We start from the raw sequence: 16706 nt of genomic DNA, 5'->3' as shown, positions 1-16706 counted from the left end.
GCTGCAATCCCTTCTCCTCCATTCTCCTCTCGGGATCTTGGGCACGCACGCACACGCGCCCGGCGTGAGTTTTAAGCCACCGGGTCTGGGACGCAAACCGCGGTCGACTACGTGGGAGTCCAGCGACATAGCCATTACGCTAACTGCTGGTTCCCTAACTTTGTGGATTCTTAATCACCACTCCTCAGTTACTCTAGAGCATCATGCTGTGTAGGTAAAATCTTAAATTTTTACAAAAATTTATTCATTTCTTCTGAGAGAGAGAAAGCAAGAGAGACACTCTGAGGGCCTTCGTCTTCCGCAATCTCACTGGCTCATAAAATGGGTACATGCATGCATGTGCCCAGCACTTTTGGATCTTTCCGTGTGTGTCCTGGTGTTACTGTTTTGCTATCACCAGCTCCTCCCAATGAAAATCTGAATTAAAAAAAAATGTTGGGGGCCAAGAGGTGGTGTGGTGGTTAAGATGCTGGACTCTCACATGGCTGAGGATGGTTTGAGTCCCAGACCTGGTGGTTCGCATCCTCATTTTTCCTCTCTCTTGCTCTCTGTGTCTCTCTCTGGTCAAATTAAAAAATAAAAATAATAACAATAAATAAAATTAAATAAATAATTTTTAAAAAAACTGGTGGTGCAATTCTTTTACTCCTTGAGTTTGAGAAAACTAAATTAGTTTTTCCCCTTTATGTATAATATATTGAAATGTTTGAAAAATAAGATTTTATCTAAAAAAGAGAAAGATTACCTAAAAATACTTATGCTTTTTGTGTGCCACAACAATACTAACTTAAATGACCTCTTTCATCTTATGCAACAAACAGATATTTTATATACTTCTTTTACATAATTCACTGTTTGCCAACAATTTCTCTGAAAGCTTTATCATCTTATATTCTATATATTATCACCAGCCAGGAAGATTTAGATGAACTCTACCTCTGTAATAAAAAAAAAATTTGGTTGGGGGAGGGTGGGAGAGATTTTTTTAAAAGGGCATATGTGCTCACCAGAAAGATAGACAAAAAGGAAAAAGCCCCCCAACCCCCCAGGGGTGATGTACATACTGCAATCCCTTCTCCTCCATTCTCCTTTCAGGATTTTAGGCACTCACACGCAATGCCCAGTATGAGTTGTTTTTTTTTTTTTAATTTTATTTATATTATCATCATACTCTTTTTTTATATTACATTGGATTACATATAGCTTTACATTGACTTCCATTGCTTTTTCAAAAGGGAATGCCATGCATGTCAGTCAATACAGAGACATCAATCTCCCCGCTTTATCATTCAATGTCTTTTCCATGCATTTCCCAATAATTATTATTATTATTATAATTTTTTAAATCACTAACATCCTCTCTATTGTTCACTTGCTATCTTTCTCTATCCTCTTCTCTCTCTCTCTTTTTTTTTATTTATAGTTTATTTTTTATTATAATTTTTTTTCCCATCACAACACACACATGAATTTTCCATCCTAAATACACTGTGCATTGGCTCAATCAAGCACTTCAACATATATGTTCTCAGCAAATAATTTCCCAATTCTTGTGTCCTGCATACCTTGCCTTTTGTTTTACCATCCTAGATTCCCCATCCTCCTCCCACATTGTCCCTGGCATCCATGATTGCCCTCTGTGCTTCCCCCCTCCCCAAATGATCTGTCAGTGAACTTAATTAGTCTAAATATATTCAATAGTTATCGCAGCCCAGTATGAGTTTTAAGCTGCTTGTCTGGGACTCAGACCGTGGTTGACCACATGGGAATCCTGAGCCTTAACCAATACGCCACCTGCTGGCTCCCTGTACTAGAAATTTATTTTCAAACTATTTCTTTAATTTAAAAGTTTTTTTTTTCTCCTCCCCCTCCCCATCTTGCAGTCTGTGGCCTACAACCTTTGCCCCATAAATAATCAGATATTCATTATCATGTTTGAGGACTCCACAATACTTTTCACTGTAAAATCTTAATAACATTGCTTTAAAAAATCCTTACTTATATTTCTTAGAAAAAAATTTATAAAATTGTCTTGACTGGGAAAAATTATATGAATAATATTATAAATTTACCATTTTAGGTCAGAAGAGTGAGTATATATGTTTATTTGATTGTCATTCTTATTTCCCCCATAGTGAAAAGTAAGTTTCTAAATGTGGGTATTTTTTTATTCATCTTATACATTTTTACAGTACTTCATCCATTTTAAGTTTGAAAATAGATTTTCAATTGCTATGCCATAAAGAAGATGGAGTGACAAAATTAACACATTTATAATTGTTCAATATTTTCTTTTTTATGATAAATTTAAGAATTACTATCTTCAAAATTAAAGATAACATGTGCCTGAAACTCATTACAGTATGGTTCATAGAATTTTTTGGCCCACCCATCTAATATAATCGGTCCCTATGTGGGTGTTACTCCTATGCCTTAGAAACAAGATTATGATCCAACTTTATAGCAAGCAAAAATTAGTCCAGGATAGCCATATTTGATTCCTCTGTCTTCCTTCTCTCTGTATATCTTTTCCCTCTAAAGTTCATTAATTTACTTTTGAGAGAAAGAGAAAGAGACCCTTGACGGTGTCTTCATGCCATGATCCTCTTCCTCGCCCTGCAGCTAGGCGTACAGTCAGCAAGAATCCCCACATTCAGATAGACTAGGGATGTCTTCCCACGTGGTCTCCAGCATTGTGCAACAGAGACCCCACTGCCTGCATCACTGCAGCTGGGCCTTCTTTTTTGCTCTTTATCTCTCTTCTCTTCTTTAGTTCTCTGATTCTAATCCTTTTTGTTTACATTGCTTTTACCCTGTAGTTTCAGAAAATTTCCATATTTTTAACAGGGAAGCTCCAGAAAATATTTTCAGAGTTAAGATATTCCTGAGAATTCTTCCCGTTCTTTTTTCCCCCCTTCCATATCAAGCTTTGAGTCCAAAACTTTTTGTGTGGCCTACTTCATTAACCTTAAAAAAAAAAAAATCTGGAGAAGATTGGCTGATCAGAGCATTACATTCTTTTCACCCACTGAGTTTTTATTTTCCCTTTAAAAGATTAGCTTGGCCTCAAAATAACATGAGAATCTTTTTAAAGTGGCTATTTGACTCTGTTAAAATTTGGTCTATGACTTACACTTGTGACTTTCCAGAGCGTATATAAATCATACTGTGTAGTACTTTCCTCCACTGTTTCAAGAGAACATATTTTACATATTCTTCTAATGCTGGAAGAGCATATAGTTCTGTAGAATGTTCTACTTCTAGATTTCTCCAATATTTTTGAAATTTCCAAAAATTATACATTCAATTTATTTAATTTTATAAAGCAAAATTGTGTATATCTCTTTAAAGTTTTTTGAAGTAAATAAAGTACATTAATATTGTTTTTACAACGTTCTTTCCTCCTCTGAAAGATGGGTTAAATGGAGACACAGGAAGCTGAAAAAAGACATGAGGCACTGATGTCATGTTGTTTATTGGTTGAGTTTAGTGAGCTCATAGAGCTGCAGCAATAGTGCTCACAAAGTGCTTCCTCCTTCTTAGAGCTCACAATGTGCAGAGTTGAGCTGGGCCAAACCAAGACCATCTCAAGCCACAGCTCTCAGGTCTGAGCAGGGATAACTGAACCAAGACTGAGCTGAGCAGGGTTGGATAGCCAGCTGGCCAGGCACTTCCTTTGTCCTAAAGGGGCTGTAGGCAATGGTGGCTCATTGTCAAAACCAGACTGTTGCACATGCACATACATATTACATTCAAGGATGTCAGATAGCATAGTCATAATTATTGATACCTAACAAGCACACTAGCATAGTACAGCTAATAACATAAGTTGTTTATCCTGTGGCCTTCAAATAGGATAAGGAAGTGAGGGAGCTGTATTAAAACATCCTGACTCCATTTTATCTACAGATATAGATGTGGATACAATTGCATATTTGGGTTTAAAAATTAGCTCCTCTAGTGTTGAAAATACTTCAGACTCTTGAACTCTTGGAGTATGAATGTCGGCATTGCTTTTATCAGAGAAGAATGGTTTACAGCAGTCTTGTTGTCCATTTGGCGTCTTACCAGAAGCCAAGTGATACGTTTTCTGGTTTAATGGGAGAGATCTTTCAGTTTGCTGGTTTTGCATGATGGAAGTGTGTCACCAGCCCCGGGTTGCCCGTACATTTTGAATTCAGAAGTGATAACTGAAATTATTCAGATAAAATTCAAGAATAGCTACAACATATACAGGTTTATTATGACCGAAAGAAGAAGAATATAGAAATGAATAAGCTAATTGGAAATGAACTGTAGCATTGCGATTGTTATAAAAGGATTTTTATGTATAGTGTGTGTTAACCACCTTTATCCTCCCTAGGGATAAATGTGTGCTTTACTGGTAGAATTTTGAACACTTCCTAAGTGGCTTAAGCCAAGTGAAAAAACAAACAAACAAAAACAAACAAACAAAACCAATCCCACAAAACAGGCTTTTCATAATATGTAAACTAAATCTGTGTGAGAACAGAGCAACAATGGAATATTTGAGAATAACATATTTTTGAATGAGTGATAATGGAATAGATTGGGAGTTCATAGTGTCTCTATTATCATACCATTGCTTACGGTGCAACCTGAGGCACAATAATCTCGTTGTAATAGGAATCTCCACTTCAGAGGAAAGAGATAGCACTTTTCTGCTGGTTCATGGATGCCTGGTTTTTGCTATTAAAGATTTTAGGAAATTTTGATGCATTAGCACAAAGCCTAAATAATATTTGATAGACTATTTGCACAGTTTTCATTTTTAACCTCCATTTAAAAAATGGGCCCCTCTGATATGTAGTGAGTACAGACTTCCTCTATTAGACATAATAAATGCTTGTGTTTTTTTGTTTTAAAGGATAAATTGGTTAAAGCTTTTCATTTTTTTCTCATTGATGAGATTCTTTTTGAACTCACAACATTATAATTTAATTAATTATGATTTGGAAGTGAAATAGATTAATACTGTAAAGCTTAATGGGAAAAAGTGCAATTTTAAAGTCAATTTAAACCTGTGGACTGTATATAAGAGCAGTCTGAATCTAACTGCTCAGTAATTTGATGTTTTAATTCTTTCAGTAAAGTAGGCTGATTAAAACAGAGATTACACCTAGAGGAAAATGGCATTGATTGCTGCAGAAGAAAGGAGGGCTCAACTTCAAATGAGTGGTCTTCAGTTGCCTTCGGCAGTAACAATTCCCAAGTGAATCACATGACGCTAATGAGCTACAGGTGAAATAGATTAAAAACTTCAGACGCTAGTGAGTTCCTCGAAAGTTCATAACCATCCTTCAAGTGTGATTTTAGTTAGCATATGTAGTGTGTGTTGTGTCACAGATATGAGACAACGGTAACAAAGGTGAAATTGGACAGTGGTAGAATAAGCATCAAGTCAGTCATACTTCCTTCTTTGGTCACACTGGTAGGTACTGTCATTGCCATAGATTTTGGCACCACAGAAGAGTGGAACTGAATACTCCTTTCCTTCAGCAAATTGTGGTGTGACCATACTCCATTTAGGGAATGCTTTCTCTCTCTCTCTCTCTCTGTCTTTCTGGTGAGTCCATGTGTCCTCTGGCACTTAAAAGTAAAGAGAAGAAAAGGAAAGAAAAGAGAGAGCAGTTCTAACAAGAGTATATGGTTTACGTTGTGATTTTGAATTGCACTTCCCTGATGGTTATTGATATTCAGCATTTCTCATTTTAAAAACTTAATTTAAATTTTTAAATGGACAGATAAAATTGTATATATGTATCATGTAAATACATAATGATTTGAAGTGTATGTACATCATGGAATAATTATATCTAGCTAATTAACCAATACATTACCTCACATAGTTATTTTTGTATTTTGAAAATATTTCACCCTTTATGTTTTTCAAGAATACAATATATCCTCATTAACTATAGTCACCATGCTATACAATAGATCTCTTTAGTTGTTCCTCCTATTTAGCTATGATTATGTACCCTTTGACCTTCATCTCCCTAATCCACATTTCTCCTCTACCCGTGTTTGCATCTGGTAACTGCTATTCCACTATTTACTTTTATGAAACCAATGTTTTTAGATTCCTTTCATGCAGTATTATTTGTCTTTCTGTGCCAGGCCTATTTCACTTAACATATTGAGCCCTCCAGGTTCATCTACATTGTTCCAAATGACAGAAGTTTCTTTTGTTTTTTCTTTTCTTTTTTTTTTTTTTTTACGGCTGAATAGTTTTCCATTATATATTTATACCGCTTTTTTTTTTTATCCATTCATCCACTGTTGGACCCTTAGCTTGATTTTATATCTTAGCTATTGTGACTAGTGTCTCAACAAATATGGGAGTGCAGATATCTCTTTGATATGCCAAGTTTATTTCTTTGGGATATATATCCAGAAATGGGATTGTTTGGTCACACGGCACTTCAATTTTTAGTTTTTTTGTAGAAACTTCTTACTGTTTTCCATAATGGTTGTAGTAATTTACAGTCCTACTACCAATGTGAAGGGTTTCCTTTTTCGATATCCTCACCAGCTTTGGTGTCTTTTGTCTTTTTAATAATGGCTATTCTGGCCAGCCCCAGAGCCTTATGGTTAAGGAAGCTGGATTCCACATGGTAGACTGTGGTATAAAAATAAGTCCTGATCTTATACCACAGTTATATGATGGGCACATGTGCATTTCTGCCTCCAATCCTGACAGAATGGAGAAATGAAGGAGATGGGATTATGGCGTTACCACATCTCATTTAGGGAGTGCTTTCTCTCTCTCTTTCTGGTGAGTGCATGTGTTCTGTGGCATTCAAAAAGTAAAAAGAAGAGAAGAAGAGAAGAGATAAGCAGTTCTAACAAGAGTAGGTTCACTTGCATTGTGATTTTGAATTGTATTTCCCTGATGATTAGTGATATTGAGCATTTTTCATACACATGTTTGCCATTTGTATGTCTCCTTTTGAGAGATGTCTTTTGAGGTCTCTCTCTCTTTAGGCTTTTTACCATAGGGTGTGTATGCTCACTGGAGAGAGGCAGAGAGAGGGAAAGTGAGAAGTCACCCCCCAGTGATGATGGCTATGCCACAGTCCCTTCCTTCATTCTTCTTTCTATTGGTATATTTTTTCAACTAGTTCTTTGGGCATGCAAGCACATGTGCTTGGCATGACTTTGAAGTTGTTGGGTCTGGGACTTGAACCCCCATTGGCCATGTGGGTATCCAGCCACCTTAACCACTACTCCATCTGCTGGCCCCTCTATTGAGGTCTCTTGTCTTATTTATTAATTTATTTTTAATTTGCCAGAGGGCATATATACTCACTGTAGAGAGAAAGACACCCCAACAGGGTATATTTTTAACAGAGAACCTGTTAGTGACACCAGAAGGGTATAGTGACACCAACAATCCCTTCTCTACTATATCTACATCCTTTCAGGATTTGGAGCATGGAAGCACGTGTGCCCAGTGTGTTTCTCAAGCCGAGCCGCAAGGTTCAGGACTTTAACTGCATGATTGGCCATGTGGGATCCTGCTTCCTTAACTACCAGGCCATGGAGCTGGTCCAGTCTTCTTTTTTTGCTGTTTGATTTTTTTCCTAATGAGTTGTTTGAGATCTTTACACATTTTGATAATAACTCTTGCTAACTTTATAGTTTGCAAATATTTTCTTCTATTTTGTAAGTTGTCTATTCACTTTGTTAATTATTTCCCTTACTGTCTAGAACCCTTTTAGGTTGATGTAATTGCATTTGTCTATTTTGACTGTGCTTTTGATGTCAAATCCTAAAAAACTATTGCACAGACCAATTTCTTGATATGATCTCTTCCTATGGAGAACACTACTTAAATTTTTTTTTTTTTGATGTGTCATTTCCATGGAGGGACTTGGATGTCTGGAATCAGACTGGTATGTGGACTGGGGATTCTATAAACAGTTGAAAAATCAGTCAGAGAAAGAAGTCTCTATATTTTTATGCTTTCCATTTGCACATTTTTCGAACTAGTTCTTAACATATCCCAATTTTTATTTTAAGAGAGAGATTTGTTTTATAGGGCATGTGCGCTCATCAGAGAGACAGAGAGACAGAAAGCAGGAAATCATACCCAGGGGTGATGGCCATGCTGTAGTCCCTTCTCTTTCATTCTCCTCTCTGGATTTTGGACATGCATGCACACACACCCAGCATGAGTTTTAAGCCACCTGGTCCATGACTCAAACCACGGTTGACTACACGGAGTCCAGCAATGTAACCATTATACCATCTGCTGACCCCATATCCCAATTTTTTAAATCATATATTTCCACTTACATTTTTTTATTCATAAATCTAGATTTTTAGCAATTTGAAACTAAAAATATAATGGAACTTTGGTGTTTAAACATAGTATAAAACCTATTATTCACCAAGCTATTACTGCCTCTCCTCTCACTGTCAAATGGAAAATTAATGAAACAGAGTAAAGAATGTGGAAGCTATGTTTAACATAACTTCAAAATGAAGATTTTTGTTGTTCATCTCTTTTGAATGGCATCTTTATTTTTAGCCTAGGTGCTAAAATAGGGGTATGCTATTTTCAATGTCAGATTTGGGCCATGCTTCAGAAGAACATCAAAATTAGCTAAGAAGTATCATGGACACCGTGCTTAACATTATAAGAGAGTAGAAAAAGTGCATGTGTCGGAAAGGGGCTTTATTAGATTCCTTCCTGATGACAAAAGTTCCATCTACAAGCCAATGCAAATGCACAAGCAGAATTATTCTGAGGAATGAAATACCTTGTGAATAGGAGGTTTCATCATTTGAAGAGTCAGCAATAGAAAACCCTCATTTCATGGATAATAAATTAGATAAAATACAGAAAGATAAACACATACTGAATGGTAAAATCTACTTAACAATTGATTTATACTTATTTTTGCCCAAGAAAACGGGCAAAATTTCATGTGCACGAGGTTATCTGAGTTTCAGTTTTAAATAGCCTTTTTATCAGTGACTTTAGATGGAGAGATGTTGCTTCTTTCCCCTGACACGAGGTCAGTTTCATAACTGGGTAAGGAGGGGGGAGTGGAATATACGAAAAGGTGAATGTCTTGGAAGGTGTAGGAGGATGAGGTGAGACACAGTGTAGTAAAAAGAAGAGATGTTAGCCCAGAGCCATGCTAAAGCCCGGGGGAAACAACTTTCTGCTTGTTACCAAAGATCTAGTCTGTAGGTGCTCCATTTGGTTTTACAGCAAGAAATAGCTAGAAGTCAAACCAGATGGATCTAAAAGAACTTCCTCCCCTTTATTCATGATAGAGAATGTGTATGTACAGGTGAGAGAGAGAGAAAGATGATGATGAACACTCTTCACAGGGTTTCATCATGCTGCAATCCTCTTGCTCCTGCCCATCGGCTCTTGGTCACAAACTGGTGTGCTTGGCATGTTTTAGGCTGACTGGACCATAGTTCCCATGTGGGATCAACTTCTCTGGAGCAGCATGTTACTTCTGTGCCTTGGAGTTGATTTAAGCGTTCAGAGTTTTATTTTGGAAAGAATTATGTATTTAATTTTTGAATTTATCATTACTATTATTATTAATTGCTATAGGGCATGCATGCTTACCAGAGAGGGATAGAAAGAGAGCAAGAAAGAGGGAAAGTGAGGAAGCAAGTCGCCAGGTCTGGAAGTCAAACTGCATTTGGCCATGTGGGAGTCCAGTGTCCCAAGCACCATGCCACCTGCTGGCCTCATTGTGTTTAGAATTTTTATACCCAGAATGACTTGGAAAATGGAATGACTAAGAAGTACCTTCTGGCGTAATGATTAAGCCTAGTTTTGTATTTCTGGATCAGTATAAATCACATCATCTAGTGGGTTAGATATAAGGAGAGAAGTTATAAAGAAAGACAAAATATGATAAAATGTGTAATTTGGGCCTATTAATGTCTTCCATGTGGCCTCCAGCCTTTCAAGGAGTGATGCTATTGCCACTGTGACTAGGCGGGATATGTGGTCATTGATTAAATGTGCTTTCTTTTTATCATTTTGTTGTGCAAGAAGCATTGAATTTATTAGATACAGTTCTTTCCCTCATGTATTTTATTGTATAACGGGCATTATTTAAAATAATCCCTTATTTTTATGTGTAACATAGATAAAAAAGTTTCTCATATACTATTTTATTTATTCTTCAAAAGCAAATGTTCTCATGTTCTTTATTTGTTCTTCTTTAAGGGTGATGTTATTCCTGTTTTAAAAAATCAGAAAGTTGGTATTATGAAGTTACAGCGTGGAGTCTGGGATCCCAAATTCATTCCTCTGTTAAATGCATGAAATAAAACTTCTGTATGGTTATTCAGGAAGGATGCCATGGAATATAGTGTAATCATACTTTAGGGTTGTATTTTATGAACTATAGTATATGAAAAACTATTTCCCCTCATATTATTTCCGTTTCCCTGTGTTTTCTGTTTTGTCTCGATCAGAGACAATACTTTCCAAGTCAAACATAGTTTCTGCCCTTGTGGAGTTTGACTTTGATTTAGAAGCTAAACACTTTGAGTGTTGTCCAAGATAAAGGCAGTTTTGTCTCAGGACATACCCAAGAGCATTTATTTATCCTGTCCTATTTTCTTTTCGTTTGTGTCTCAAATGGCTTTGTTCACCTTCATTTATGTCTTACTTAGAAGTAACTTCCTACAGAGACCTTTCTGCAGCATCTAGACTGCCTTTGGTCCCCCTTCTTATGCCCGTGAATATTATTTGTTAGTGTTTTAAAAATAATTCACAACATCCTCTATTGTAATTATTGGCATGTCTTTTTCTGTTTGCATTTGTTTCATTCAGTTCTGTGTCTTTAGTGGCTAGTGTGATGCCTGGAACATAATAAGGGCTCAAAAAGTGCATGATGAATGAAGAAAAGCTAAATTCTACTCATTCCTCAGCAGTCACCACCTGGCATGCAATAAAATCTCAGTAACAGGATTCGAACTGTCTTCACAATGGCTACGGCGAGGTTCTTGAATGTATTATAAAAGTGGTAATTCCTCAGTAATTCATGTCTGATAAAAGAGCACAAGTGCTCATGTTCACTGGCTTTTTTAAAAGTTTTTATGTATTTATTTATCTTATTTTATTTTGACCAGAGTGACAGAGAGAGAGAAACAGGGACAGAGAGACAGAGACAATGAGAAAGCAAGCTGCAAGGTCCAGGACTCAAACTGCGGTTGGCCATGTGAGAGTCCAGTGTCCTCAACCACCACACCACCTGCTGGCCCCATGTTCATTGGCTTTTATAGAATGATTAAATGTTTCTAAGTTACAAATCTCTTATTCCACCCCCCCCTTTTTTTAATGGCTAATGGGTGTGTGCACTCCCAGTGAGGAATAGAGAGAGAGAGAAAACTCCCCCCCAATGGGATATGGTCACATGGCAACCCCATTTCTCCACCCTTTCTGGATTTGGGGGAACATATGTACATTTTTCAAGCCAACAGGGCAGAAATTTGAACCCCAGTCAGCTATGTTTAACCTGGCTCCCTTAATTACTAAGTCACAGGACTTGTCCCTACAAATATTTTAGTATGTTCTAATAAGCGATGAAAAATTTAAATGTACCTCCATATACTTTGTTGAAAATTTTATGTAGTTTATAATATAAACAAAAAGTATCAAGAAAATGTACAATTGTGTGCAAGTTAAACTTGGCATATTCAAAATAATAATAGCATAAGCTGTATCTAGGAATTTTAAAAATGTATTTGGATATATTTGCCATAGTTTGTAATTTTGAGAGTATTTCCATTAATTTATAAAGTGTATCTGCTCAAACACAGTCAGGAGTTCTGGAAACCTGAAGTTATTTTTTGTGAGTATAGATGTGAAAAATTAAATAAGTCCTATTATTACGTTTACTAGCATACTATATTTGTAGTATTTTTATGTCACTTTAATGATAAAAATTTGCATTTGTACTCAAAACATGAGATAAATGAAATTTTGATTGCATTGGTTAATGGTATATGTGTTTTTTTAATGTATGGGAATAGGGCTAGCTGGTGGTATGGTGGTTAAGGCAGCTGGATCATTTAGCAGTTTGTCTTAGGCCTGGTGGTTTGAAAGACAATGTCAGGTGTGTGTATACAAAATACCAAGAGAAGAGTGTAGAAAAGGGGATTATGGTGTGGCTATGGCCCCCGGGGGATGCTTTACTGCTTTCTGTCTCTCTCTCTCATTCTGTGTGTCTCTCTGGACAGTGCATACACTCTATAGCAATTTTATATATATGTGTGTGTGTGTGTGTGCGCGTGCGCCTATGTATATATGTGTGTATATATGTGTATGTATGGGAATACATACATATTTATTGAAAAGGAAATTAGACACTCAACAAACTAGGGATATGTATTCTTTTATTTTTATTTATTTATTTTTTCCGGGGGAGAGGTTTTTGCTATAGGGCATGTGCACTCGCCAGACAGACAGAGAGAGACAGAGAAACAGAAAGTGAGAAATCACCCCCCAGGAGGGATGACCACACCGCAATCCCTTCTCCTCTATTCTCCTCTCAGGATCTTGGGCATGCACGCACATGTGCCCGGCGTGAGTTTTAAGCCTTCGGGTCCAGGATGCGAACCGTGGTCTACTACGTGGGAGTCCAGCGACATAGCCATTACACTAACTGCAGGTCCCGGGACATGTATTCTTTTTAATACACGAACATGTTTAACATAAAACAGAGCCTAGAGGTAAAGATAATGATTCAATTGTCGTTAAAAATAGAGGGTGAGGAAGCATGCAACTGTATATACTGAAAAATTCACCCCCCTTGTTTTGCATTTGATTCAATAGAAAGGTAATGGTGACTTTGACGCAGAAAGATACCGATTTATCATGTTATTCCCAGAAGGATATTAATACATTTTCCCTTTTTTCTTTTAGCACACTGATTTATGTCAATACATGGACAAGCATCCTGGGGGACTCCATCCAGAAAATGTGAAGGTAGGAAAAGATCCTTTTTAAGCCAAGGGCTAGCATTCTTGATACGCATTTTTTGAACCAGTATTTAACATCTCCACCATAGCCTCTTAAAATTTTTTTTGAAATGTTGTGGAAATAGAAGTGAAGCATAATCTTTGCATCAGTTTAGTTATTAGAAATCATGTTTTTAACATAAAATATTTTCACTGGAGTATTATTGCTGCACTTATCTTTTTTTTTTAGAGAATTATTTCATTTTACTTTATTTAATTTTATCAGAGAGGGACAGAGAACAAGAGTGAGAGTGAGAGTGAGAGAGAAAGTGAGAAAGCAAGCCACCAGGTCCAGGACTCAAACCACAGTCAGCCATGTGAAAGTCCAGCACCCTTAACCACCAAGCCACCTGCTGTTCCTCCTCTCCCCGACATTTTTTTTTTTTGGAATGAAGAACATTTGAGTGTGATCGGTGGTAAGGGGACACTCAGGTAGTTCTAATTTGGAACTGCATACTGAATACCAGTTGGTTTCAATGAAAGCATCATTATGACCCAAAACAGTGCCATGGTGGGTTCACAGTGTGTTCTTTTGATTTGTTTGTATAAACACATTCTACCTTTTACTGCTCTTTTTTGTATCTTTTACTAGATTATTATATCAAAACAGCTAAGTTTTTCTAAGATTTAAACCAGCAACAATTTTGGAAAATTGTTCCCAATTTTCAAGCTTGAAACTAGAAACTCTTTCTTAGTATATTAAGAGAATTAGAAGATACAACATTAAATTTATGAAAACAATGATGTTTTTATATTTGTCATTTAGATGACTATATTTCATCATCTTCAGAACCAATTGAGTATTATGGATATATCTGAAGTAAAATTATTCATCTCATTTCTTTACATTCATTATCTGTTCCACTCTGCAGCATGACATATGTTTTCTTTTGTAATCTTTTTCTTTTCTTATAGAGGTATATATTTACATGCATTGTATTGTATTTATTTATTTATAAAAATAGTATGTATATGTCATTGTGTGCTATTTTGTTCACTTAAAAGATATTGCAGATATCTTTTCAAATCAATACATGACTATATAGCTCTGTTTCTTTTAAAAATTTTTTAGAATTATTTCTTTAACTTTATCGTTTTTATTTTTTAATTCATCCAGAGAGAGACAGAGAGAGAGAGAAAGGAAAAGGGAGAAAGCAGGCTGCTGGGTCTGGACTCGAACGATGTGAGAGTCCAGCGCCTTAACCATCACACCACCTGCTGGCCCCTTACCTCTGTGTTTCTACTAAATAATTTTCAACTGTTTTTCATTTATGGATCTTTAAGTATTTGCGAGAATGTTGCTATATAAGTGATTCTGGAATAGATAATAGAATTAAGCCTTATATTCTAATTTTCTTTGATTCTCTAGACTCTCTATGTGCCATTAGTTAAGGGCAAGTGATGGTGGAAAATTTTGTTGGTGAAACACAGAAAGAAAGTTCTTCCACAAAATATCAGTATGTTTTCTATCCTCAAGCCAGTATCATTGGTGAATTTTGTTCTATTTTCGCTGTACATTCTGCTTCTTTCATTACATTGTATTTTTTCTTATCTCCTAATAGTTCGAGGGAGAGGGTTCTTTAAGTTACTGTTTCTCAGTGATTAGGTTGTACTTTTTGAAACTGTGTTTCAGCAGCTTTTATTCAAGTTTCACGTTTTGTTTGTTTGTTTGTTTGTTTGTTTTTTATCCCATGGCTATTGATTATAGTTCAAATCCTTAGTGTTTGCTCCCTGTTCCAAGTCCAGTTGCACTGTGGCCATAAACAAGGTTAATATTGCAAGAATTGATGCTTCCTAGGATGTAGTAAGAAACCTAATGGTGAATTAAATGGGTAGTCTGAATAAAAATGTCACAGAAATTAGACATGGCAACCACAGTGTTCAGGTATTAGTTATTTTTTTGAATATCTAAAAGGCAGCAAAATATATTGACAACCTTTTCCACATAGCTAGTGACATCTTTGGTTCCTTGAGGATTTCCTAGAATTTCCTAGACTGTCTCTACTCTTGACATATTTAATGATGTAAGAAACCTCAGTATTCACCTAAAAGCTCTTCAAACTTAATTCTACAGTAGAGTTACCTAGAAAGTTTCTTAAATATAAATGAAGGGTTTATAAAGTTCAGGGAATACACATTTTGGAGGATAAAAATTTATGAGTGCACTTTGAAACTTTTTTGCACCAGAATAAACTTTTATTTTAATTCTTCCCCCCCCCCAACCTTTTGCATTCCCTTCTGGATAGATAGATATCTCTTGTTTTATTTCCCAGAGTCAGAATTGAGTTTAAAAATCTCTTTAAGTAGTAAGTATGGGCATTTATTTAGACTTAGGAATGAGAACCCAGGTTGTATCCCATGATCCACAGCATATGTTCACTCTCCCTGTGACCCTGTATGGCTTTAAAGACCACCACTCCTTCCCCCTACTGGGCTGCAGGTCATTTGTACTTGCCAGCAATCCTGGCCTCTCTTTTTTTCACAGACCTGAAGGCTCTTTCAGTGGGCATGGGCATGTTCCAGAATGAAATGGGAAGCGGGAAAATTGGGAACAGGAGAAACCTAAGGGACTCGTCCTGGCCTGGGGTGCTTAGGAGAACAGGTGTGTTGGCCCAACCACCATGGTAATACAACACTTTGCAGTGTTGGAAACCATGTGGAAAATAAGGATTTGGTGCACAAGGCAACTTATACAGGTACACACCTGTGTGCTCATGTTTCTGACTGACTGAGAAGACTGAAGGAAGGAACACGACTTGGGAACCTGTTGAATAGAAAATTTTGTTGGTGAAACAGAGAGAGAAAAGTTCTTCCACAAAATATCAGTATGTTTTCTATCCTCAAGCCAGTATCGTTGGAGAATTTTGTCCTATTTTTGCTGTACATTTCTCTATCTCTCTCTGAAAGAAATAAACTTTAAAAAAGAAAAAAAGAAAACAGGTGTCATGCTTCAAGTAAGAAGATTGTAAGAGTCTTCTGCAGATAATCTGTTTGGTCCAAGAGACCAGGCCTAAAGAATCCAAGCAACTCTACAGTGAAGACTCCATTCAGTAAATAAGTAACTTGCAGAAAGCAACATAGCTTGCATTGAATAAAAAGGAAAAGATAGGGAAAAAACTTTATCATGAATATTCTTAGGTAAAGAAATAATGCATCCACCAAACAAGAATCTTGTATTATTTTTTAAAAGCAGAATTTGGTGAACAAAAAGGAGCTCTCGGAAATTGAAAATGTAAGAAATTAAAAACAACATTAGAAGATGGAAGTTAAAATTGAAGAGATTTACCAGAAAATAGAGCAAAAATATACAAAGATGAAAAATGAGAAACAAGGTATGAAAAAATTAGCAGTCCAGTCCAGAAGATCCAACATGCAAAAAATTGGAGGAAAAAGAGGAGGGAATTATTAAAGTAATACTCATTAAACTGTACTTAAAAAAAATAGTAAGAATGTAAATTTTTTTTTCTTTTTTTTATGTAATTTTCTTCTCCTTCTCCTCTTTCTTTTTTTTTTCTCTTTTATTTGCCAGAGGGCATATGTTCTCACCAGAGAGAGACAGAGAGACAAAGGGTGAGGGAAAGGGAGACTGAGGCCTGTTCACATCACAACTTTTATTTTCTCCAATTTTCTATCCCATCAGGATCCTGGGCATATACACCCACATCCAACCTGTG

At 36.3% G+C, this 16706-nt stretch overlaps 1 protein-coding gene across 2 annotated transcripts in view; it reads left to right on the top strand.

Annotated features, from left to right (window-relative positions):
* The window catches only part of CDK14 (cyclin dependent kinase 14), a 667802-nt gene that overhangs the window by 320011 nt on the left and 331085 nt on the right, over positions 1 to 16706 (top strand). For both annotated transcript variants that reach the window (XM_027768492.1, XM_027768493.1), the window contains exon 8: positions 12938 to 13000. In XM_027768492.1, coding sequence (XP_027624293.1) covers positions 12938 to 13000 — 63 coding nt within the window. The remainder of the gene's footprint in view (positions 1 to 12937; positions 13001 to 16706) is intronic.

The sequence above is a fragment of the Tupaia chinensis genome, unplaced genomic scaffold (assembly GCF_000334495.1).
Source record: "Tupaia chinensis unplaced genomic scaffold, TupChi_1.0 Scaffold146650_1, whole genome shotgun sequence".
Taxonomy (NCBI): domain Eukaryota; kingdom Metazoa; phylum Chordata; class Mammalia; order Scandentia; family Tupaiidae; genus Tupaia; species Tupaia belangeri.
Note: the sequence above shows the minus strand (reverse complement) of the source record. Positions and strands in the feature narration are given on the sequence as shown.